The 27,859-nt window shown below is 40.7% G+C and overlaps 1 protein-coding gene across 1 annotated transcript; it reads right to left on the bottom strand.

Annotated features, from left to right (window-relative positions):
- Positions 1-1,803: 1,803 nt before the first annotated feature.
- On the bottom strand, positions 1,804-26,234 carry LOC139729840 (AP-1 complex subunit beta-1-like). The gene is made up of 17 exons (XM_071640765.1): positions 26,080-26,234; positions 24,892-25,027; positions 23,876-24,121; positions 18,420-18,544; positions 17,868-18,003; positions 17,186-17,340; positions 14,646-14,862; positions 13,842-14,020; positions 12,796-12,997; positions 10,820-11,076; positions 9,869-10,091; positions 8,618-8,743; positions 8,026-8,171; positions 5,508-5,722; positions 4,557-4,643; positions 3,546-3,700; positions 1,804-1,938 (listed from the first exon to the last, which is right to left on the bottom strand). Exons 1-17 carry the CDS (start codon positions 26,220-26,222, stop codon positions 1,864-1,866), a joined length of 2,823 nt encoding a protein of 940 aa, XP_071496866.1. The 5' UTR covers positions 26,223-26,234; the 3' UTR covers positions 1,804-1,863.
- Between the last annotated feature and the right edge of the window lie 1,625 nt (positions 26,235-27,859).

The following is a 27,859-nucleotide window of genomic DNA, read 5'->3' as shown; positions in this document are numbered from 1 at the left end:
CTTCACTAACCCAGTAAAAACAGTCCCCTCCCCTAATGACACTGGAAATCAAGATATATATTCATAGCCACGATACACATGAAACAATATTTCTCACTAAAGTCTAATAATGTGTGAAATATACTAGAGCAATAACCCAAAACTCTTGCATATAATATTCTAAGAATTCATAAAGGATTGCAGAGGAAATAAATCTCTTTAGTGCTCCCTCATGGACAAGAAACTTGGTTGGGTCTGGTTCAGGCACCAGTCAAGAAATTGCGCAATCCAGTCATCACATGCTTGTGTGCTGCATTGATTCCATTATGATTTTTATGAGTCAAGTGCTGATGTAGCTCACAGAAGTGCTGACAATCGCTGGATAAAGCGGGGAACAATTCACCTGGTTCACAGACAAGCCTTGAAACAAGACTAGCACTGACACAAAAAAACCATGCAAATCCAGCACTGTGCTGGAAAATCCCTTTCCCAGCAGTGATGTAATTTGCATACTTCACTAAATTTGGCAGGTAAATGCCACATAATTGTTAGGCGTTTTGTACCTTTAATACACTGATGGGAATTTTCCCACCCTTTTTTCCTCCCCATCATTTCTTTTGCTGTTCTATCATTTGAGTGTGTGTGCATGTGTGTGTGTGTGGGGGGGGGGGGGGGGGGGGGGGGCGGCGGCACATGACTAGCACAGTCAATAAGTTTGCCTCTTTTAAGTGGCGCGACTGGCGTAAGGTTGTACCAGACCATATATCACTGGATTACGCAAGGCACAATTTGTAGAAATGCGTATGACTCTGACCAAACAGATCAGCTTCATAAAACTGACCACAAATTCTGCCCTGTGGTCTATTACCACTTGTGGGTGTTCATATGGACTTCATGCACTGAGCTTCATTGATGAAGGGACATCACTCTAATTAAGGTATTACTATCACCTTTTATAAAAAAAATAAATAAAGAGCAAAAAAAGACATTTCACCTGTTTGAAGTTATGCATGCTCTCTGAGAATTACAGTTGTACAGAGGTCTGTATGGACTGCAACAACACTTGATTATTAACCAATCTGAACATACTGAGAAAATGCAACATGATATGGCTGTGGATTGAGAATTGGCGGCAATGTTAAGTCTTCCATGGAGTCAAATTTCACGCATTGTAGACATCTATAAAAAAAAAAGGAGGGGTAGGCGAGCCTTGTCTTAAGCTCACAACAACAACAACAATACTGTTGACATTGTTGTCTTGGCCCAAGTATTTTCATCACAGCGTAGTGCTGGCCTGGTACCTACGTGTTGTAGATAACACTGCCAGTAGAAAGGGACCACAGGACCACAACACACTGCAGAGCGGATCTTTCTGCAGGCACACACACTGCTTTGGAACAGATAACGTTTCTTATCAACAGGGAGGTGATAAAAGTCCTTAGCTGCCAACACACGCTGAATTACCCAAACAAACAACACTTTAAAAAACAGGATCTTGGGGGGTCACTGCTTTGAGGAAGAGTCTGTGGTCTAAGTAGGCCTGATGATATGTATATGAAAAACAAAATATTTTTTACAAGATTCATACAAACATTACTTCTAGAAGGAGGCGAGGGTATAGGGGAATATCAATTACACGTATATGTAAACCATATGATCCAGCAAAGATGAATGCTACAAAGTCTAGCAAATGATAAAGCGTGGTATGTGTTTTCCAACACCTGTATGTTGCCACCTTGGGGTACACCCACTGATGTCTTACATGACAAGGGATCCAATGTGGAAAACATTTTGTATTCATGATTCATCGCCCCCCCCCCCCCCCCATAAAAAATGATAGAAACAATACAACAGAGTAACCAATCACCACATCACATAAAGTCGCTAATTGGCCAGGATCCTTGTGTACGCTTCCTGGACGTCCGGCACCACGTCCAACGCCCTGGTCTTGATGGCAAGCTGGACAGATGAAACATGAGAGCGAGAGAGAGAGAGAGAGAGGGGGGAAAGGTTTGTGCATGTGAGAACATGGGCTATACTCAATGTGTACGATATCTGCAGCAAAATGCAACAATCATTACCCATGAAGATGGAAACATTCATCAATTCCTACCAAACTGCAATGGTAACTCTTTATCTTAAAGGGATTGTATAGTTTTGGTTGAAACCTAATTCTTAGGTTTCCAACATTTTTTTTTTGTGAGATAATGAGAAACCTCTTATGAAATATGAAAGAGCATGTAATTCTGTGAGGAATTCAACGTTTACTAGATAAAAATTGGTTTTGAAATGGCTGAGATATCCAAAAAAGAGCGATTCTTATAGTGTGGGACCCATACTTTATCACGATCGCTTTGTTTTACTTTGTTTTTGGATGTTTCAGTCATTCCAAACCTGATTTTCATCTAATAAACTTTGAATTCCTGTTAACCCGTTGAGGACAGATTGATTTTGCTACAACACGCATTTCCCATAGACACCTGCCCGAGTATACTCGGGACTCGTCCTCAACGGGTTAAAATGGTATGTTCTGTACTATATCATAAGTGTTTTCTTGGTATCCCGCAAAAAGTTAGAAGCCCAAATTTCATCTCCACCAATACTGTACAATCCCTTTAAATCAAACCTCCTAGACCACACCCTCCCTCCCCTCTTCTCCCCCATAGTGGTTACATGAGGGTTACAAAGACTGGTTCTGTCTCAACTTTTTTTTTAAAGGGAAAAACAAAACAAAACAAAACAAATTAAAAATAGGGAATTGTTCAAACTTTAATGTTCAGAGCAATACATCATGGTTGCTTGCCGCAGCAACCATCAACCTTGCCCAACGGCATGATCACCACCTCTTCCACATTTACACTTGAGGATCATACTTCAGGAAGATGTTTCAGCTCTTTTGCTCGGAAAACTGAGAGATATCGTTACCACTGGGGCAGGATCTTATACAGTGCACTCCTGTTATAATAATGAACACAGTTATAACAAAATTCTGGTTCAATGAAATGAAAATTCAGGCCTCAACATTACCTGCTCTTTGTTTTTTATTGTTTATCTATTCGCTTATAGCGAAATTTTGATATACAGTGGACTCCCGTAATAACGATGTCCTCAGGACCGGCAGTATTCTTTTGTTATATCAAAATTTCGTTATAACCGAACAAATAAACAATAAAAAACAAAGAGCACATAATGCTGCGGCCTGACTTTTCATTTCATTGTAACCGGAATTTCGTTATAACCGTGTTCGTTATAACGGGAGTGCACCGTAATGAAAGAAAACTGCTGATCCTGAAGACTTCGTTTTAAAGGGAGTTCGCTGTAGTAGTGGACACAGCGGGACATACTGTAAAACGAGGAATGTTCGCGTGCATTTTAATTTTGCAAATTTCACAAGTGGCAACATTCGCAAAATTAAAATGCACGCGAAAGTTCTTGCCTACACAATATGCATTGGATGCCAGGGGCAAGTCGCGAAAATTTCATGCTGCGAGAAAGGCCGTCGGCTCCAATTTGCGATAAATTTAACGCCGCGAATATATTGTGTTTTACAGTAGTAGAAGGCTTACCTGCACGAGGGGATTGCCCGGCACCATCTTCAGTTCGGCCAGGACCCAGATGCCATTGGTCAGCTTGATGGACTGGTACAGCATGTCCTGGCCGTCCACTGTCCGCTTGGCCACCGTGAAGATGTTGTTCTGCTGGAGTTTGGCCTGGGCGCCGTCTGCAGCGCACACATAACCAACAAACAGGGGGAGTGCCCATTAGCTTTACAAATCACATCATGCCCAGCCTGCCTACTGATTAATAATAGTAATACCAATGCTGCACACTGGCACTGGTCTGACGGTCCACGACCAGTAAAAATCAGTGTCGCACCAGCAACTTTTTCTGGAATGAACCAGTGAAAAATGGACAAACTGGATATCTATTGGTCCAACAGACAGGTTGGACCAGTAGAAAAAATGAGTTTGTGTGCCACCATGATAATACTGATAGAAAATAACCAATATTTATATAGCACCTTTCCAAGTAGGTTCAATGCACTCAAACAATCACAACAAAATATAAGACATCAGCAGTATATTTATTGAACTTGACAAAAGCGAGAAGACAAAACAAAACCTATGCACTGATGACAATTACAGTCAAACCTGTCTTAGATTTTCCGTATGCAGCCACTGAAAATCTCCCCAAGAGAAAAGTCATATTATAGACGCTGTGTATAGTGGCCACCTGTCTAACATGGCCAGCAGCCACCAATTTTGACTCCCGTGGTAGACTTTAAACTGTCTATGGCAGCCACAAAACCCATACGGAGCTGCAGCTGAGCTGATAATTCATCACGCTTTTTCGCTTTGCAGTCATGCCTGTCATTCATTCATGGCCACCGCTACATTCACCCACCATTCAGTCATAGTAATGCACTCAATAGTGAAAATCTTGCTTGAAGAAGGCCTATGCATGCTACTGACATACTGCGCAACAACTCAATCAATACCGGCATTGTTCAATGCATGAAGCACATGCAGCAATTGCCAAGTCACTCATATGTTTTAAACCACAATGTAACCACTCACCTGAGTTCGTGTTGACGTTCGGAATTTGATGTTGCACTTCATTGCTGGGAGGGATGTCTTTCCACGTTGCCAGGAACACTTTCCTCTCTGAATGGTAAACATAGCAAACACAATAACAACACATTTACAGTCTTCCAGACGAACAGAAAGATATTGGGGTGAAGAAGGAAAGTGATGAAATAGGTATACACAGTTTGATTGGGCATGTCTGAGAAATAAAACTTTTGCAATTATGCCAATTAAGTTACAATGTTTGTTTCTCTGAAGGAAGAATATAAATTAGGGCTAAATCATTTGGCATGATATTTTGCTTAACTTTTCATGAACAAAATAAATGAAGTCAATAAAACTTGACATCAAACTTTTTTTGCCGGCACCTGAGCTTTCTGAAGTACAAATTATTGAGCTGTACTCTTCCAAGAGTACTGTATGTTTATACCTTATTCTCTTATTCTCTGTTACCAATGAAAGTGAAATGTTTATGTTCTTTTCTAAAAATGAAATAAAGTTTAATTTGAATTGAATTGAATTGAATATATTCAGTACTACAGAAAGTTTGTACAATGTGTATTACATTGATTTTTGTGTTATTGTTTTTGAAAGAATATGTGATGTTGGAAATGAAAATTTGTATTTGAGAACAGAACAAAGAGCTTGGTGGTGATAGGAGTGACGGTAGTTGTGTGGTGTAGTGGAGGTGGTAGTGGTGGTGGTGAGGTGGTTCTGGTGTGGTAGATGTGGTGGTGGTAGTTGTGGCAGTGGTTGTGGTGACAGTGCAGACGGAGGGCTAGTGGTAGCAGTGTAGTAGTCATAGTGACGAGATGGTTGAGGTTGCGGTAATATTGGTGGTGCTAGTAATGGTAGCAGTGGTGGTAGTGGTTTTGGTCATGGTGGTGAGAGGTGGTTGTGTTTGTGGTGGTGGTGGTGCGGGGAGGGGGCAGGTTGGCTTACCCATCTGACCATCTTCCACAAAGAGGATGTTGATGGGGACGATGCAGCTGAAGTAGAAGACATCAATGTTGTTCTTGATGGCCACCTGCAGGTTCATCAGGGGGCTCATCTTCTGCACGGCACCCATGGAGTTGAGCTGTAGGGTGGTGTCGATGGACTGGTTGGGATTCAGCGGGCTGGGAATCGTGAGGGCCGTGTTTGGTGTCAGCCCAAAGCTGGAAAGGCAGAAAAGTATCAAGAATAGAGAAAATCATTTTAATTAACATGCATGTGAGGTGCAGAAGGGAGAAATAACAACCACTCACAAACTCATTCATTATCAATTCCAGAAAAATGGATGTGGTGTTACTGTGCTTTGTTTGCTAATAGGCACGCACGCAGGAATGCTTTCTTTGCCGAACAGCACAGATGCTTGGAAACTCACCATCTGTGCCTAGAGATTACCTAATCCCCCTAATCCCTATTGTGAAACCTTGGCCTTCCTGTTGGACTGAGGCACACTGCTACATCCGAGCGAGCTTATTAACGTTAAGTTGAGGTGGATTACAAATACTGAATTCTGATGAAAAAGCATGGCAAGTGAAGAGCTTGGCACAAAATCAGTTACAAGGAAATAACCCAAATGTATATGTGCAGATTTAGTTTGTGCACAAATATTACAAGAATACATCAGTGGAGTCTGAGGTAAATAGGACAATGCATTCCGTGGTTAAAAATGTTTAAAATACTGGTTAAATCAATAAGCTCTCATGGCTGGATTAGAAGACTACAACAATTTCTGACGTCACAGTAGTACAAAAATACACACAAAAAAAAAAAAACTGTATAAAGAGGATTTCGCATATGTGACCATACATCACAAAACAAAAAGTCTCATGCACTGATTTTGTGTCAATGTGGTGAAATGGGTCAATCTAGCCAGTCTTAACTTTTTCATACTTTCTGAAAGAGCAAATATTCTACATCATGCTAAAATTTGGAATCATAAAACGAACAGGAACATCGGTTTTTAGCAGTATATCTCGAACACTTTTTCTAGAATAGTGTGGTTAGGTGTGTCTTTAGAATCCCCTTTTCATTTCTCAAAAAAACCCTGTACACATTCTCCACTTTCACCTCTAATAACTGTAGAAAGGATGATGCTACTGCTTTGAAAGTTGGTCTTAATCATGGACAGAATGTGTTAATAAGGCATGCTCAATTTAAGCTTTATCTGATAATCCCTTCATTGTTGTTACTCCAGTGGTTTACATCCTGTTTTTTTCCCCATTCATCGCACAGCTAGCATGGATCAGTAAAGATTAAGCACTTGAATAGACCCAGTGCTTCACAGCCAATTTTCTCAGTTCACACTTTTCCAGAGTGTATGCTTTCTTTCCAGTATTTAGATAGGTTAGGGGAGTCTATTTGAATTGAGTTATACATCATTTTAAAGCTTACAGTCTGCTCTTTCAGAATATGCTCTCAACTAAAAATCCATGTCTGGCGACTTTTTGTTAGTTTTGTGATGCAGGGTCACCTACGTTCACTTTTTAGTATAAGGGAGGAGCACTTTAATCTCCTTCAGAAGGCAGGGGGAATATTTTTCTTTTCATATGGTTTATATCATTCCTTTTCTGTGACATCAGGATTGTTGTAGCTTTCATATTCCGCAATAACATCATATGGATTTTAATAACCAAATCTCATTAACTTTTGAAAAGACTTTCCACTTTCCCTCAAAACTTTACTGATGCATTCAAATACTTCTGCTTGCACTGAATTCAAATAAATGTTCGGGGGTTGATCCCCACTTTAAATGCCTCATAGCAAAGAATAACATCCCATCAAGCTTTAACTTCACAATGATAGACTTGCAACTGTTGGCATAATAGACAGCGATGCTTTAATCAGACCTGGCCACTGAGCCATGCTTCTCACTCAACTACATGTATGCACGCTCCTAAGAACACAATCATACACATATCAATACAACATGAGCATGATTCACTGTAATGCTTTGCTGAGCCAAGATGAGAACATTATCGACTGAGCAAATGACCTAATCCTGGACACAAATCATATGTAAGGGTGCGTTCGAGCGCTCTAAAGCGAACCAAAGCGTTCCATACCGAACTGTGCCAGTTTTGGAGCGTTCGAGCGCTCCTCTGAGAAGGCATACCTCACAAGTTATTTTTAGAAAAGGTCACGCATTTTTGTAGCAAGAATGTCATTCACCTGCCGCTTGAACTACTTACAGCTATCCCGAACAAAGAGAATGATGTCTTTGCATTAAGACATATGCGCATGATATGCGCATGCTTTACGGCGAACTTTTGGTACGCTTTTGGTACGCTTTTTGGAGCACATTGGGAAGTGGTCCACTTTTGGCTCGGTACAGTATTGTACGGTACACTTTAGGAGCGTTCGAGCGCTCCTCTGGCGCGGGTACAGTACGATACGGTTCGCGTTAGGAGAGCATTCGAACGCACCCTTAAAAACATCTTGTGAAACCTGAGTGCGCTAAAAATTGCCTCACCTGTTTTTGTTGAACTGAATGGCAAAGCCAGCCATCTGCTGCATGGCTCGGTTCTGGAATGTCATGTCCATGAAGGGCTGACCCTGTCTCCGGCTGAATGTGCCCGTGATTTCCATACCTTTCCCTTTACTCGCTGGTAGCCATTCCTGTCAATTACAGAAGATGAAGGTAATGATAATGATGATGAAGATGACACTACGACATACCATTAATTCAACAATTATATCAAAGCTCCCAACAAAAACATAAAATGTTAATACTGATATTAATACTTTTTCACACAATTTCATTGATACCAGTAAAATCAATAATGATTATAACAACAATAATCATAATCATAGCAATAATACTACTACTACTACTACTACTACTAATAATAATAATAACAATAATAATAATAATAATAATAATAATAATAATAATAATAATAATAACATAATATAATACAATAATAATAATAACAATAATAAACAGTCATAAAAGTAACATCAATATTTGTTGTTACTTCTATCATTGTCATTAAGACGATAATAATAATGTCAATGATGCTCAGTTTTTTGGGGCTGCAAAATGGAATCAAGCTCATACTTACTTGCTTGGTAAGAGTTATGCCGCTACTCGTGCTTCCTGCGAGACCAAAGATGTCACCCAAGGCAGCCATGCTGGCGCCCCCTGGAGGCGGACCCGCAGCAGCCGTAGGAGTGCTAGTGCCTATAATCTTTGGGAGCAAATAGAACAAGGTGAAGAAAAGGTACATGAAAAGATGTCAGCAAAACAAGCATATGATGAATAAAGAAGTTTAGAGTGTAGCTGAATAATACCACTCAACAAAGACCAATAGTCAGGTAAAAGAGATGCACTTGTAGTGACACAGGCACACAAAATACATGGATGTGATATGAATGCAGGAAACAAAAGAATAAATACAAAGCTCTTTTGAGTAGTATTAACTTGTCTCAAGTCCTAGGGCAATTTTTCCAATGGAAATTTGACTTTGTCCTAATCACCTGGCAAACCTGGACTTACAGCATATCCCATATTGGAGAAATAAAGATTGAATTGGTTCTGTACAAATTCAGGGAAGGAATACACAAATTTGTCGATTTTAGCAAAGGAACTAAACTGACATCTTTTAAAATGAGTTGCCAATTTAAGAAAATGTTATGAATTTAGCAATCTAGAGGGTTTTGAGTCTGCAATCAAAATCGATGATGGTATATATGACTAAATCTAGAGCTCAAATGAAAGAAAAATTTCTTTTGTACCTTATAAAATACTTGCAATAAAATAAGAATGAACAATTATTAATCAAACACTGAAATAAAAACAATCATTAAAACAAAAGCGATTTGATGGGTAACAAGCAGTTCAAGTTACATTTGTGTCTATCTTAATGATGAGTATCTTCTTCTGTATGAAAGTAGCTAGCATATTTGTTGGTGCAGTTTGTTTTAAGATTCCCAGTCCAAGTAAGGATAAATATAAGGAATTTGTTGTGCCATCAATCATTCAAACGGGAATACAATCTCACAAGCAGCTTTACAAAGCTACACCACACAGATGTATGAAATCCAAAAGCCAGTGAGTGCATGGACTATGCACTTCCACTACTAACTAGTAATCCATATTGTATAAGCTAAAAATACCTAGCCAAATGTACACCTATTAAAGTGGGTTGTTGAATTTTTCAGTAAAGTCTCTGAAAGTGGGGGGGGGGGGGGATTTACTAAATACCATAGGGTACCGACGTAATTATATAATAGTCTTTTGTTATAGCATGGATTGGAACCAGGTGTGAGCATGGTTTGGGGGCAACTACACGGGAGGCCATGCAGCCACTTACTAAGCTTTCCATGCCGTCGCCGAGCAAGTCTAGCGCCCCCTGGCTTTCCTGCTGGGCGGGAACATTAGCGGATGACATCATGCCTGTGTCACCGAGGTCGATGCTGAGGAGGTCGCCGATGAGGTCGCCGCCTCCTCCTGGCTGTTGCATCGCGGGAATGACAGTGGTCTGTTGGATGGGTGTTGGCTGCTGCTCGTTCTCCGGCGACGTTGAACCGGAGCTTCTGTAGAGTGAGCATGCAACGTTCGTCGTGAAATATTTTCCACTAACCTCTTCCCTCTCATCACTCCAGACACAATTTAAATCATAATGTTGGGTGAATTGATAACCCATGGCATTAATATCAAATAATGTATGACAAAACTGAGTAATGTTCATAGGCATGCATGCAACAACTTGCAATTTTCTTCACTCTTCTTTTTATATTCTGTCTCTGATTATACCTGTTACATGAAACAGGGACAACTTGGAAAACTTTGCTTATGTACCAGACTACTACCAATAGTCACTTCTTACTAAAGAAACCAAAGGATTGACCAAAGGGAGGCAGCTTTATACATAAATTTCTATCAGACGCTGAACATAAGTGATGCGTCATCACATTACCTGTAAAAAGTCTTAGATCACAAAATGAAGAAAAACAGGAATAAAGCTGACTTTGGAAAAGTAACCTTTCCAATTTTCTAACATTCAATTTTGTTGTTTTAATATTTTCCTTGCTACGAAGTAGGCCAATTATATATCTATTTAAAGCTTAGAATCTTGAGAATTCATATCTGCCGCAAAACAAGAAAAACCCATTTTTCCGACATTATGCGGCTTTCATGATGAGGCATGACATACAATCAACTGTCGGGCAAAGATAGCAACACATCAGCAACTTCAAATGCAGGGTAGAGGGAATTGGCAGGAGGCAGCTTCGACCTCAACGAGCAAGGAACATTCACTCACCCCGGAGCACGTGTGGGTAGGAATCGCCGGGCGGCGGTGCGGCCCTCCACGAAGGCGCTGGGCGGCTTGTGGTAGACGGATGCCAGGCTGCCGATGTAGCAGATCAGCTCATCCAGCAGCGTGGGCTCGATCAGGTCCGTCTCCTCGGAGATGAGAGGCTTCTCGGCCAGCACCACGTCCTTGGCCGCCGCGGGGTCCGTGGACAGCAGGCGCCAGTAGATGTAGCCGCGGTCTCGCAGGTCGGGGTTGTCGCACTCCTGTGAAGGATTGGTGGCAGCAAACAAATATTGAAAGAATGCATTACAAATACGGTTCTAGGGCAATTACCTCCTCGGCAATTATCTTCACCTTTCCCCTAACCATAACTCTCATCTTAACTCTAACCATTTCATGAACAAATATTTAGGAAGAGGGTAATTATCTTGATACGGGTATTGCTCTAAACTGCAAACAGATATTGCATCGTGCATGAAAATCTCTACACACTCCAAATATTTAATTTTCATCTTGTTTCTATACTCTGGAACAATGTCTCATGCTAGGCAGTTTGTCTTGTTCACATTCATTCCGAGTATCAGTCAAAACTTGTGTTAGAGTGCTTCAATGCATTCTGCTGTAACATAAGTATATAAGACTCATTTCTCCGTAACAGGTGTTAGGATTTTACTGTGCAAATAACATGGACACAACAATACTCTTTTCAATATTGATTGAATGAACCTCTCAAGCAAACATACACACACTCCCTTTGATAACACAGAATGTATTTCAGTCGTTTACATGATTGTGCAAATATCACTGGAATATACCAAAATAAGAGGAAGAAAGAAAAAATATTTCAACACAGGTATTCTTGATCACTATGAGGAATTCTGAGCCAAATGCTCTTGAGTCGATGAGAGTTGAGGAAAATCTACGTACAGAAATAAAACATCCAAAACAGCTCACAGAGCACCCTCCCCATTCAGAAATAGGCAGGTAGAATGTTATGTGATGATCGCTGATGCCCTAGCAATCGTTTTTATCCAATAAGCTGTATGAGATTCACTCTGGTGGAGAAGATTGGTAGATACTGCTATGGCCCAATTTGTTAATTATCAATCATCCAGAATGAATAATGACATAGCAACCAGGATCAGGTATGCTCTGAGATTGTAGTAATTTAAAGGGAAGGTAAACCCAAAGAGCAATGTGGATTGAGTGAAAGCAGCAACATTAGTAGAACACATCAGTGAAAGTTTGAGGAAAATCGGACAATCGATGCAAAAGTTATGAATTTTTTAAGTTTTGATGTTGGAACGGCTGGATGAGGAGACTACTAGAGGATATGACGTATGAGTGGACAACAATACAAAGAAAATATAAAGGAAATTCAACAAAAATTCACTTTTCTAGAATTATGAAAGAGCAATGGACCAACCGCTTTCAGAAAGCAGAGGGAATAATTGCTACCCTTAACATATGTCAATATCAAGTGGATGGAATTTGTAATTTTCATAAAAAATGGATTTTTGTAGAATTTTCTTTATATTTTCTTGGTATTGTTGTCCACTCATACGTCATAACCTCTAGTAGTCTCCTCATCCAGCGGTTCCAACACCAAAACTTTAAAAATTCATAACTTTTGCATCGATTGTCCGATTTTCTTCAAACTTTCACTGATGTGTTCTACTGTTGTTGCTGCTTTCACTCAATCCACATTGGTCTTTGGGTTTATCTTCCCTTTAAGCAATCCTTTTTGGCTTATAAATTGCATTTTTGTCACTACCCAAATGAAAACATGTTAATACAGCATTATTTCATTTATTTCTTATACATACATACATGTACGTATAAGAAATAATGCTGTACAAAATGTAAGTGTACATTTTGGAGCAAAAATTGAAGTTCTGCAGGCACATAAAAAACTCTATTCTTACAGTCTACGGTCTGGGCCAATGCCATGCTACAGACCAAAATAAAGACCGGGATCCCACCTGCGTGGCCAGGCTGAGGACGGTTTGGACCAGCTCCTGGGTGTCCTGGGGTCGCTTGAGGAACAGTTTGACGATGGAGGTCAGGAGCTGCAGCTGGACCTGGGTGTTCTCATCATGGAAACCCTCCACGAAGCTCTCCAGGAGCTCTTCAGCATTGTCAATGCGCTCGGCGTACTCCCCGAGGATCCAGATCATGGATGCCCTACCCATGCAATTAAGATCAACATTTGGTTACATAATACGACAACAACAGCCCTTACCCTCTACCACCATCATAAAAGAAAAACACATGACAATCCTATCCCCTCCCCCTAAATGTTAACACAAGTTTGTTTATAAAATTGATTTTGTATCACATTTTCTTGTAGCAATATGGCCAAAAAAAGAATGTGATACTGGAAATAAACATGATTTGAATTGAATTGAAGAAAGAAAGAAAAAAGCTAGAAATTTCAATTTCCATATTTGGTGCATCAGGTGAGTTTTACTGCATCAATCATTTGATGTATATAAAGATGAAAAAAAATATTTCCCATGCAAATATTGACAATGACACAACGCACAAGTTTTGCATGTAGTCAATCACATGTGATCTGAACATGCATGTGTGAGTGTGTGAATGAGCACATACTGCCCACTCATTTGCAAAATTCATACACGCACTGCAAGCTTCACAGCTATTAATTACATCAATGGGCATCAGAATTTAAAAATCACATCATCACAGGCAGTGCGGAAAATTGCTTCCTCTGCTGTGGGATAGGTTCTACTGACGGCTCCTATACCAAGAATCACTGTAAAATCAGAACATTTCACACGCATGAAACTTTCACAAATTTCCTGAGGAGTCAAGATATGCAAAAGTAAAATGCACACAAAATTTTTTGTGTACACAATGCAGTGAATACTGGTACCAATTCATGAAAGTTTCATAATGCTAAAAAGGACGTAAGCTCCAATTCACAAAATTTCAATGCCATGGATGTTTCTGGTTTTACAGCATTTCAAAAGCGTCGGCTAGTATTGAACAAGAGAGGGCAACAAACCTGGCCTCAGGCTCGTCCAGGGAGTCGAGGTTCTCGCAGAGGGTGGCGATGATGCTCTCGTACTTGTTGGGGTACTTGCGGAAGATGTCCTTAATGACCACGATGGCCTCCTGTACCACGTAGTTGACCTTGGTCTGGATGAGGTCCAGCAGGGTGCTGACGCAGCGCTCTGCGGATTGCTGGGAGAGGTCAGAAGAGAGGAAACGCCTGAGAAGTGAGCATTTTGGGCATGAGAAGTGGGCTTTTTTGGTGGAGAAATAGGTTGATGGGGTTTTCCTGTTTTGATTTGAAAGCATCCAATGTGGTCACAGTCAACATATCATACTAGTACTTGGCCAATAGAAGTCAAACTTTCTGCCAGTCTGTATGACAAGAGACTCTTTGTTCTCTGGTTTCAAAAAGAATGAAAGTTTCTCCTCAGTGAAGATAAATTTGTAACCCCTTAAAGTACAACAGAATCAAAGAGTCTCATGCAAGCAACATTGCAGTCATATGACCTGCAGAATTTTGTAACTGTCCCCATTGAACTAAAAGTCAAAAGATTTGGTTATAGTCACATTCCTTTTTGACACTGTTACCATATATTTTTGTTAATAGGTACCCGAGTGCTTCAAATATCTGCTGCTTTCTTGCATTAATTTCACAACTTTCACTGAAGCAAACTTCTCTTTCCAAGTACTTTATCCTTTGAGATCAAATCCATTTCCAGGAATTGACACCTTCACCTTCCTTGAACCCAAACAGGTTAATTTCACAGATCACCATCTGATAGATGCACACAAAAAAAGTCAAAGAGTATTTTACCTCGACCTTGATGGCGCAACGTCCAATGGCCCTGACAGACTTTCGCACGAAGTCCACGTCGACCTCAGTGGCGTACTCCTTGAGCTCGGCCAGGACCTGGGCAATGTTGCCCTGTGAGGCAAGCCGGATCATGATGTCCAGTTTCTCCAGCTTGACGTAGATGGGGTCATTGTACTTGACAAAGAAGACCTTCATTTCATGCTTGAGGATGTCTGGCCTGGATGTCCATGGGGAGAAATGAGCAGTCTCATGGTTAGCATTCAAACATACAGTAGAACCTGTCTACAGCAACTGTTCAAGGGACACATGAAATGTGGTCATTATAGAAAGGCAGCTGTTGCAGACAGGCTTGATGCAATAGTGAACACGATAAATGTTTTCTATGTCCCATGAGATACATGCATGATACTATGATACTTTTACACAAACTACTATGCACTATCACACATACAATGCATAATATGTGTATCATAATACAGTCATTCAAGGAATAAATTTTTACAGTGTCGGACAGCAATTTGCTATGCATTCTGGATATGACTGCTATACAAAATTTCATTTGTGCAGCAATTTCATGACAGAGTTCTATACCGTTTTGTTCAAAATATATGTGACTCTGCACCTCAAAACAAACAAAAAGTCGCCAGACATAAATTTCTTAGTTAAGACCCTATTCTGAAAGAGCAGACCTTAAGCTTTAAAATGATGTATGACTCAAATAAAATGGACTCTCCTAACTGCTATCTAAATATTGAAAAGAAAGCACAAACTCAGGGAAAGTGTGAAATGAGATAAGGCTCTGAAGTACAATGTCTATTCAAGCGCTTAATCTTTACCAAACCGTGCTGGCTGTGCGATGAATGGGACAAAAAACAGGAAGTAAACCACCAGAGTAACAACAATGAAGGGATTATCAGATTAAACTGAAATTAAGCATGCCTCATTGACACATTCTGTCCATAATTAATGCTATCTTTCAAAGCAGTAGCACTATCCTTTCAAAAATTATTAGAGTTGGAAGTGAAAAGAGTGGACAAGGTTTTTTCAGAAATGAAAAAGGGATTCTAAAAGACACACCTAATCACACTATTCTACCAAAAATGTTCGAGATAAACTGCTAAAAAACACACTTTCCTGCCCGTTTTATGATACCAAATTTTAGCATAATGTAAAAGAAGACCCGCTCTTTCAGAAAATATGAAAAAGTCAAGTTCGGTTAGGTTGACCCATTTCACTTATTTTCAGTCCTCACGCAAAATCAGTGTGTGCGACTTTATGTTCGATTTGAGGTGCACGGTCACATATGTCCATCGCCCAAAATTGCTATTTAATTTTGAGAAGGGAAATTGTTCCCAGTCATTTGCGTTATTCATTCTGACTACCCTTCAAACAATCATCCGTTGATTTTGCCGTAGACAAGTCTAACATGATGGCCAATACAGCAAAAGCTGGTCAGGCAGCGCAGGTTACAGCTGATGGCCTTTGAACACAGCTGTCAGTTGTCCGGCAGAAACCAAATCTGTGGTCACTGATTACGTTAGGCAGGTGGTTAACATACGCAGGTCCTCAACTACAAATTCCCTGTGCTAGGGGCATCCATGTGATTGCTGAGGGCAGGTGGTCATTATACACAGGTTGTCGCTAGAGCAGGTTTGACTGTATGTGCTACAGAATCATTCTTGATGCTACGGAGTGTGCTATATACAATGTATACTATTGCAACTATGCATGCAACAACCTTATAACACAAAAAGGCTGCTGAAATCTGGATTTCAATTGAGCGATCACAATCATAACATAATCATAACACCACATGTGATAGCCCTACCCCTCCGCCACCAATCATAACACACTACATGTGACAGCCCTACCCCTCCCCCACCAATCATAACAAAACCACATGTGACAGCCCTAACCCTCCCCCACCAATCATAACACACGACATGTGACAGCCCTACCCCTCCCCCACCAATCATAACACACCACATGTGACAGCCCTATCCCTCACCCCACCAATCATAATACACCATGTGTGACAGCTCTCCCCCTCCCCCACTAATCATAACACACATGTAATAGCCCTACCCCTCCCCCACCAATCATAACACACATGTGACAGCCCTACCCCTCCCTCACCAATCATAACACACCACATGTGACAGCCCTACCCCTCCCCCACCAATCATAACACACATGTGACAGCCCTACCCCTCCCCCCACCAATTATAACACACCACGTGTGACAGCCCTATCCCTCCCCTACCAATCATAACACACCACATGTGACAGCTCTACCCCTCTCCCCCACCAATCATAACACACCACATGTGACAGCCCTACCCCTCCCCCACCAATCATAACACACCACATGTGACAGCCCTACCCCTCCCCCACCAATCATAACACACCACATGTGACAGCCCTACCCCTCCCCCCACCAATCATAATACACCACATGTGACAGCCCTACCCCTCCCCCACCAATCATAACACACCACGTGTGACAGCTCTCCCCCTCCCTGCACCCCTTCTCTTCTCACCTCTTCTGCACGATGAGGTTAATGTTGCGGAGGGCCACGTACTGCACCTCCGGTTCCGCCGAGAGGAGGGTGACGAGGGGCGGGGCCAGCTTCTTGGTCAGGGTGGAGATGTAGTCTCCCGCAGGCTCCATTATTTCCATGAACTTCATGAGGACCTGCGAGGCAGAGGCGGGAAAATCGGGAAAGTCACACTTGAGGTAATGGGACAATGGTAGTGGATGTAAGTACACTGCAGAGTGTGGCTGCCATGATGGTGGACTTTCACACTTTTAGGGACAGAGTAATTGTGACATTGCTGGGCAAGAGCCTACCTACAGACATTAGTCTCATTGCTTGATAAGTCTCCGGTGGGCACATATGGGTATGGGTGTGTGTGTGCTTACAAAAAATTAAAATGATGTACTGTATACACCATATATTTCAAAAGGTTGTTATTTTGGCAAATTTTGTGAGTCGGGTGTTATTCATGAATTTAACAACACGCAAAATTATTAACTCTGATCTCGTCATGAATGCGATCATGGAAGCGTACATTTCTCCATCCATTACTGTAGTCCAAGATTGTAAATTCAACCACTCGGAAATTTTCGGGAAGTCCCGATCCGAGGAAAATTATATGGCTGAATATATGGCATATATACAAGATTTAGCTGTCACAGCAAATTCTCCACAGGATTCCTACCTTGACGGCAGACAGAACAACAGCTGCGTTGGCATGGGCAAGGCGGGGGGTGACACGCTCGCAGATGCTCTGCGCGTCACGCTCGTCTTTGGGGGTGTAGTTGGCGAGGGAGTCCAGGATGAAGATTTGTCCCCATCTGGAAAAGAAGAAGAATCATATATGAAGACATCTCAATATTGAGGATTGTATTACAATTGATATCTCTAGTTTGAGCTCAATTTTGGGCTTATTTAGTGCGGCCTCCGAGTGGTTGCAAGTTTATATTTAAACAAACACAGAACTAACACAGTGAGTCCCCTCCAAAGCACTGGGAAGTGATAATGTTACTTCTTGGTAATTTTAAATCTACAACCATCTCCCTATGTATTAAAGTCATTATTGCCCCATCATTACAAAACAGTAAATATGAATTTGCAAAGGGAACGAGGAGTTTTCATCTATTTTTTTTTTTGCATCACACAAGGACATTTAGCGAAGAATTGGGAGTAGATCTATGGGAGACTTGTGAGGCCATGACATAATCAGCTAATGAATGAAACCAGTTGTTCTTACTCAGTGCACTCATTCAGAGCTGTAAGGAGCTTGTTGATGGTCTGTGTGTTGAGGTCAAAGAGAGTACTTCCTGTTGGAGAGGCATCGTTGATCTCAGACAGAGCAGCCACAGCATTGGCTACAACCTGATTACAGGAGGTGGGTGAAAAGAAAAAAGAAATGCTGCAAAATTTCAATTGCATCAGCACAGCTGAACCACTCCTTTGGGATTTAGTCAGCTATCATTGCAGTAAAATGTATTGTAAAGAACCTCTGCTTCTGTTTTCTTGATTTTGTTTGAAAAAAAGAGAATGAAAAATTTCATGGCATTCAAGACCTTTGGTCATTCAAAAGTGAAAATTGAGTTGGATCATCATTAAATCATTTTACACTCTGAATGAATATAAAATTTGGAAATGTGGTATACACGTTAGCCTTGGGCCATCATAATCACTCTATCATCTGTAAAGCAATGAGTAAATTTGTGATATGATAACTGGATTGCCATAATGACCATTACAGGCCTTGAAATAGGATTTTGGAGGGGCAAGGCCATTTAGAAAAGGGCACCTTTTCCAAGAGGCCAGCCATGAAAGGGCACTTAGGTCAGTCAGAGGGGCACCAAGGCCACATTGAAAAGGGCATGTTGGGTGTTTTTTTAAAGGGCGATTTTTGCGACGTTGCAAGAATTTTATGTTTGTTTTTTTCATATTCTAACAACAACCCCCCCCCCAATTACATAATATATATACAGTCAACCTCGCGTAAGTCGACATAATCGGGACTGAGCAAAACACGTCGACTTACGCGTAAGCCGACATTTTGTCGACTTATAAATGAAAATTAATTTCCTCTGTACAGAGTAAGATTTGGATCACGATGCAGATCGCTACCCATATATCTTACTCCTTTTGCCGCCAAAACATGCCTACTGACATGAGCAACAATAATGTTTTAGTTCATGCATAAATCTTGCGCGGGTTAGTAACGACGACAACGCACAATTCCCAAATCTCTAGAGAGATTTTGAGAGAGCGGGATCGGAAACCTAGGCCCGTTTCTAGACACTTAACGTTTTAAACTTAATTTGAAATATCAAAGGCAAATTCCCCAAAATTGAATTAAACTTTGCGATTTAAATTCAAGTGCGTTGCTGGGAAGATATGCGTGTAATTTTGCATGATTCTGTCGAGATTATTTTTCAGTGCCGACTGAGTTGAAATATGTGTGATTTTCCTTCCCTAAGTCGCCATATTTGTTCTGCTCCGATTCGCAACATTATAACTACCGCTCTGTACGGCGCGGGCCTGTCTGAAATAAGAAGAAAAGTTTGTTCATCCGAAAACGACATCTTTCGGACTACTATAACCTCCGTAAAAACAAACCTCTTACCATTGTCGGACTAATTTAACTTTGGACTGAGATTTAAAACTTCGGCATAGCGAACTTTAACAATAATTCGTTATCATTTTTTTCATTGACATTTTGTGAAGCAGCATGCGTTTCGGTAGTTTGAAACGTGTAAATGTTGCGATGTCTTTCCTCTGCAAGTGCAGACTAAGTTCGGTCACGGCGAAAGTTCCGTTACGAAATAAAAAATAATGCGAGCCTTTTCAACAATAACGCACTTCCGTACATTTTTATGCGTTTAAACGCAGTTTCTAGTTTCGGACAAGAACCGCAAGTTTTTTCTGCAACGCTCTTGCGTTTTAAAAACAGATTTGCATTTGATTTTTAGAGTTGCGTTTAAACGCAATTGAGTTTAAATTTCATACAATTTTCTAGTTTTGCGTTATTATCAAACGCAAGTCTTTTCAGCGTTCCGTGTGATTTGATGGACTTGTATTTGATTTTCAGAATTGCGTTTAATTTTTAATTTTGCTTACGATAAGTCTTTTAAACAATAACACACTTCCGTAGATGTTTAGAGATGCGTTTAAACGCAATTTCTTATAGTTTCGTACAAAAACCGCAAGTCTTCTCTGCAACGCTCTTACGTTTGAATACACCGTTACGTGATTTGATGAACTTGCATTTGATTTTTAGAGTTGCGTTTAAACGCAATTGAGTTAAAAAAAAAAAGTTCCCTTCAATTTTCTAGTATCGTGTGATTATCAAACGCAAGTCTTTCAGCGTTCCGTGTGATTTGATGGACTTGCATTTGATTTTTAGTGTTGCGTTTAAACGCAATTGAGTTTAAGTTTCCTACAATTTTCTAGTTTCGTGTGATTATCAAACGCAAGTCTTTTCAGCGTGCCATGTGTTTTGATGGACTTGCATTTGATTTTCAGAGTTGCGTTTAAACGCGAGTTAAAAAAAAAAGTTCCCTACAATTTGCATACAGTTGCATTTAATTTGTAATTTTGTTTACGAAATAAAAAATAATGCAAGTCTTTTAAACAATAACACACTTCCGTAGATGTTTAGAGATGCGTTTAAACACAGTTTCTTATAGTTTCGTACAAAAACCGCAAGTCTTCTCTGCAACGCACTTGCGTTTAAATACAGCATTACGTGTGATATGATGGACTTGCATTTGAATTTTAGAGTTGCGTTTAAATGCAATTGAGTTAAAAAAAGTTCCCTACAATTTTCTAGTTTCGTATGATTCTCAAACGCAAGTCTTTCAGCGTTCCGTGCGATTTGATGGACTTGCATTTGATTTTTAGTGTTGCGTTTAAACGCAATTGAGTTTAAGTTTCCTACAATTTTCTAGTTTCGTGTGATTATCAAACGCAAGTCTTTTCAGCGTGCCATGTGTTTTGATGGACTTGCATTTGATTTTCAGAGTTGCGTTTAAACGCGAGTTAAAAAAAAAGTTCCCTACAATTTGCATACAGTTGCATTTAATTTGTAATTTTGTTTACGAAATAAAAAATAATGCAAGTCTTTTAAACAATAACACACTTCCGTAGATGTTTAGAGATGCGTTTAAACACAGTTTCTTATAGTTTCGTACAAAAACCGCAAGTCTTCTCTGCAACGCACTTGCGTTTAAATACAGCATTACGTGTGATATGATGGATTTGCATTTGATTTTTAGAGTTGCGTTTAAACGCAATTGAGTTAAAAAAAGTTCCCTACAATTTTCTAGTTTCGTATGATTATCAAACGCAAGTCTTTCAGCGTTCCGTGCGATTTGATGGACTTGCATTTGATTTTTAGTGTTGCGTTTAAACGCAATTGAGTTTAAGTTTCCTACAATTTTCTAGTTTCGTGTGATTATCAAACGCAAGTCTTTTCAGCGTGCCATGTGTTTTGATGGACTTGCATTTGATTTTCAGAGTTGCGTTTAATTTTTAATTTTGCTTATACGAAATGAAAAAAATAATGCAAGTCTTTTCAACAATAACGCACTTCCGTCATTTCCGTAGATGTATAGAGATTTATTTAAACGCAGTTTCTAGTTTCGTACAAAAACCGCAAGTCTTCTCTGCAACGCTCTTGCGTTTAAATACATCGTTGCATGTGATTTGATGGACTTGCATTTGATTTTTAGAGTTGCGTTTAAACGCAATTGAGTTTCAGGTTCGTAACAATTATTTTCTAGTTTCATATGATTATCAAACGCAAGTCTTTTCAGCAACGCAATTGCGTTTAAATGCAAAAGTTGCGTGTGATTTGATATCACCTGCATTTGATTTTTTGAGTTGCATTGTAATAAATCTTTTTAGAAAGGGCCCTGGTTTTAATACCGCTTCGGAATAATCAACGTTAGAATATTCGGATTTACAAAAACAGGGGCAGGGGGCACATACCCCCCCCCCCCATTACTTTTTGGGGCACCATCAAAATGTGCCCCCTTTTCTGGAATATGCCTCTTTTTAGGAGAATGGGACCGATTTTGCACCAGGGCAACTGAAAGTACAAAAAGGGCCTGGAAGGAGCACAGGGGCAGCTCTCGGGGGGGGGGGGGGGGGGGGGGGGGGGGGGGGGGGGGTACACAGTGCCCCTCCATCTTTTGGAGGATCAACTAAATGTGCCCCTTTTTCTTTGAAGGTGCCCCTTTTTTCCTGTAAAGGGGGGCACACTTTTTCCTAAGGGGCAGTTTTAAGAACCAAAAGGGCACTTTGAGGAACAAAAAGGGCACTTTGAGGAACAAAAAGGGCACTTTGAGGAACAAAAAGGGCACTTTGAGGAACGAAAAGGGCACTTTGAGGAACAAAAAGGGCACTTTGAGGAACGAAAAGGGCACTTTGAGGAACAAAAAGGGCACTTTGAGGAACATAAAGGGCACTTTGAGGAACAAAAAGGGCACTTTGAGGAACAAAAGGGCACTTTGAGGAACAAAAATCAAAAAGGGCACTTTGAGGAACAAAAAGGGCACTTTGAGGAACAAAACTTTCAACTAACCAGCCAACCCGTGTTCACATACAGTGTTACGGGGGTGGGGGATCTGCACAATTTTTTTTACATTTCATTTCACTTTTTTTCGCATGCGTGCCCTCGATCACATTTACTTTGAGCATGCGGGCATGAATGCAGAGCGAGAGAGATGGCAATTCTCACAGCCGTCCGACATGCCTGGCACATGGCTTGCGACCACTTGCTCCAGACGATTTAATAGCCGCATTCCCCACAGTAACACACGCATGCACTTACTGCACCCATCCAACGCGCTCAACCGCTGATTGCGACACTCGACGTACAGACACCATCAACGTACTTCCGTACGTACGCGCGGGCACACTACGAATACAGTCCAGGAAGACTACTACCTAGCTAGTACCCCGCTGCGCTGCGGAGGCAGTCGGAACGGTCAAAGCCGGGTGGCCATACCGTACGTACATAAGTACAAGTGTACGTACATGTCGTCTCGTTGAGTTTGAATCAGATAAGAATAGTGGGACGCGAGTGAACTGAACAGAAGGTGTGATATTTGAGATGAGGAAATTTGTTCAAGCTTATTGAAGTGTAGACTTTGAGAAAGGGCATATTATACGTCATATACAAGAACTTTCATTTTAAAAGGGCACCATGGCCACAAGAAAAAGGGCACATTTTTTTTGGCCGTAACTTTGATCACGGAAGAAAGGGCATTGCAGCCAACGAGAGGGGCACCGACGGCCATGGCCGTTGGTGGCCGTCGGTTAATTCGAGGCCTGCCATTAAATGGGCTCACATCACAAATGCAACATGGTGACACAAACAAACAAGTAAAATGCAACAGTGCACTCAATCACGTATATATGAATTATTTCATGCATATGCAAGATGTACTTTTTTTCTCAATTGTAATTAATGAAAGATACATCATTAGTTCTTGAGCACAGGAAAATGAAATCAACGAATAATTCCTTCATTTCATTTCACAAGCATAGGAAAATGAAACAAACGGAGGAAATCTGAACATAAAGGAGAGCAATATTCCCAGCACATGGGAAAATGACAACCAAAGCATAGAGAAATGCAGTCAAAACAAATGAAACAAAATAGGGAGCCCTTAAACCATCACTCCTTGAGAACAATCTACTGACCATGGGGTTGGAGGCAGTCAGCAGGTCCCGCAGCTGGTCAATGAAGCCCTGGTCCTCCACCAGCTGAGGGTTGATGTCATAGAGCTTGGCCACGCAGACGGCTGCCGTCTTCTGCACGTAGGGGTCCTCGTCCTTCAGACACTTGCGGAGCGGCTCGCAGAGGTACTCGGTGATCTTGTCCACCCGGATGCAGCCCATGGTGCGGACAGCCAGGGCCCTGATAAGTGGGTTGGTGTCTTCGCAGTCCTGTGAAATGGGATTTTATAAGCAAAGTGATTTTTATACATTTAGTATTGTGGACCACGAGGGCAGAATTGAAGGTACTGTAAGTGCAAAGAGTGCACACACACATTTGAAAGTTTGACGTAGCATTGATAAACAAGCCAATGGAATAAGTAAGCATATGGCGTGTGAATACTTATTGTACCGTATGTCCCAAAAAAAATTACAACAGGACCCTCCGCAATGATAACTTTAAAAATAGTAAATCAATCCAAATACAATTTCAGGATACGAAACTATAACTCATTGCCCACATCTTACAGAAAACCCCATTCGATTTGCTTCAGTGGTCAAAGAGAAATGAGGAATTTTGTAGAGCATGTCAGGAATCTCTTCCCTCCAAGTTCTGTCTATTGTGTTCACACACAAGAGCATCCACGTGCTAAACTGGGAAGAATCAGACTCATGACATGCTTTACAACAATCCACATTTCTCTGTGACCGCTTAACCAATGTGAATGGGGTTTTCTGCAAAATAGAGCTAAGATGTTATATTTTAAGACCCTGAAGTAGCATATAAACAGTTTAATCATATTGGGTGTTATCAATGCAAAAATCTGATTGTAATTTTTTTGGGACATACTGTATAGTAAACCTTGCCTAAGTCGAAGACTTTGTGTATATATGTGTATATATACTATTTGACATGACCATATAAAAATAACACAAGATGGCATTGATATTCTCTATGACTTTTCTATGTCAGTTAAAACAAGTGACCGCTGACCACTCACCTTCACAAAAGTATTAACAGCCATGATGGCCATATCTGGCTGGCTCTTGGCATAGTTCATCAGGTAGAGGTAAACCAACTTCTTGAGCTCCAGATTGTCTGTCTGCATGCAGTTGACCACGTCTGGGAACAGCGAGCTGTCGTGAAAGGCAAAGCATACAAGTCAAAGCGATCCTCCTCATGTTTAAATCTTCTAAAATGCCATCCACACTGTTGCACGTGACACTGAAGAAGTTTATAGTGACTGATAGAATGAACCATGTCTAAGACTTCTTTTCATACTCTCTGATTCAGAGAGAGAGAGAAAAAAATATTCCTCCAGGCTCCAGAGCTAGGTTAAAGTGCATGGTGAAAACAGTCTGGTCTTGGCTCAGTTGACCATTTGTTGGAGTAGTGGTTAACCAACCTGAGAATGTCCCATGTCGTGCATTGCATCAGCACACAAAAGTCATACACATTTGATTCGTGCTACTCCCAATAACTGTATGTACATTATACATATCTGAAGTAATTCTCTGATACAATGAGCATACTGTCAGAATACAGATTAGTAATATATTTGGATATGTATGTAATTACAGGCTCAATTGCTTAACAAGATATGAACAGAAAAGATACACATGTACTCACACCATATCAAGCAGGTCTACTCTAATTTGGGGCTAGCATACTAGTGACAAAAAAAAAAATGTAACAGTAATAGACTTAGTGTATGATACTGTTTATGCCATATATTTAGCGAGTCTCATTTTTTGCATATTGGGAATTCCCCAAAATTTTGCGAGTGGTTAAATTCACAATCATGGTGTGCAGTTCTGAATGAGAAATGTATGTGTTGCACATCACATTCATATCAGGATCAGAGTTGATACTTCAGTGTGTTTTAGAATTTGTGAATAGCACCTGACTCGCAAAATCCCCTAAAATAAAAACCTCACAAAATATATGGCATATGAAGTATCTAAAGCAGTCTGGCAACATCAATTTTCTACACATATATAACATCTGGGATTCATAGAAAGTACTTCCAAATTTCAAAACCTCTTTCATTTTCATGCAAAATTTTGTTGATGCATCATGGAGTTGAAATATTATGCAATTTTTTTTTCTAAACTTGAACACACCACCAAAAACACACAACAAATCTCTGAAAATCGAAGAGGAGTCTTTCAAATGTTGCAGTCCTCACCTGACATCCTTGCCAACGGTCATGCTGGCGATGACCTTCTTCACTGCCTCCTTCTTCTTCTCCTTCTTGTCGCTGTTGAGGTCGGCCTTCAACTCGTATATCTCACCCTTCTTGGTGGTGGTGAAGTACTTGGAATCAGACATGGTGGCTTTTCATTCACTTCAACAACAAAAAATTGAAAAAAAAAATATGCAAACATGACGTCATAGGTTCATACATACAGACAGACAGACAAACATGGCCCTAACCCTAATCCCCTTAATCGTGAAAAATTACCCCACTTATTCACTTAGCTCAGTATCTGTTTATTGCATGTGTCACACTAGACAGAAAGATCCATCTGTCCGGAGGAGTCTTTTATTTTTTTTTGACGTTATCGCTCTCCTCTGTAGACAGACGGAAGTTGGTAGTATACATCCCTGTGGGGAAGCTCTCAACCACTGTCTCTATGGAGAATTGGGTGAAGTACCTCACCCTTCTCGATTGCGTCTAATTCACAGCCCTAGATCGGCAAATTCAAACTTGTATAGCAAAATCAACATTTCAAGTATTTATTGCACTCACAAGATTAAATATCCAACATTTTGGTAGAATTTTCATGATTAAAGATGCAACTAAATTTATCTGCCCGTCGATATGGTCGTAACAGCTCTTCAACATATGAATCCATTAGCCAATCACATGCGAGGTAGGCCTAGTTTCTACGTGTTTTTTAATTAAAACACGTACCTCGCATGTGATTGGCTAACAGATTCAAAATGGTGACTTACAGCTAGCGAACGGCGATGTTGCGATATGGATAAAATTTCTGCATTAACCTAGTTACTGTGACTCAGTGTGAGAGTATTTCGATTGCACAATGCCATGTGAGAAATTTACCCCAAGTATTGCTGCATAATGTGTCATGCATGTCATGTCAAACTTGTTTGAATGTAAAAAAGCTGTCTGAAATTTGGTTTATCGTAACGTTTGATCTGTGCGCGACTGCTAGCAGCGCATCCCCACTGCAGGAGCCAGCATCATCGCCTTCGGTCTGTATAGGAGGGGATCCGTGAAGCCAGACGCAGTCTCCGCGGAACATTTCCCCGACGACCAGATACAGACCGATCTTTCGGTCAAGTGTCACACCACCTCCATTCACTTTACACGCAAGTGCATGCGCACACTCGCGACACGCGCTGTCACTACTGTCACTGTCTGAATAAGTGGGATAATTTTTCACGAGAATGCCCCTAATATAATCCTCACATCAAACTAAATTACCCCTGGTAATTCGCTGTCTGGAGTTAATGGAGTTAAATAATGATGATACCGTGCACCTACTATAGCCATAGGTTCTAATATGCCGTAGGATTGCTACTTTGTGTATCTATGACATGTACACAACTGTATGCAACCGAATCTACTGCACTGTAACTTGTTACTAATGTTAGTACACGAAGCTGTACCGGTACCTCCGTGGCGTTACGTGTACGATAGACAGCACTGCTGGCTTTGCACATGTCGGATGTACACTGTGTGTATGGACTTTACAGTTGCAGTGGCCAGTTATGAAGATCGAGTCTCAATAATTTTCGGTGGCCTATCTCTGGAAAATAACAAGTTTACCATATAATTTAGTCTTACACTAACTATGGAAAATGGGCAAATGTATTAAAAGTGACATAAATGTACAATACCTGGAATGCGAGGAAAAAAGTAAATTACGCCCTCGAGAAATAGCACATCGATGACTGGCGCTGAGTGCTCCTCCCTCCTTTCACTTTTTGGACGTTGATGG

The sequence above is a fragment of the Diadema antillarum genome, unplaced genomic scaffold (genome assembly GCF_040938485.1).
Source record: "Diadema antillarum isolate AM-2024a unplaced genomic scaffold, OU_Dant_1.0 seq00000266_RagTag, whole genome shotgun sequence".
In the NCBI taxonomy this organism is placed as follows: Eukaryota; Metazoa; Echinodermata; class Echinoidea; order Diadematoida; family Diadematidae; genus Diadema; species Diadema antillarum.
This window is presented reverse-complemented; position numbering and strand designations above follow the sequence as displayed.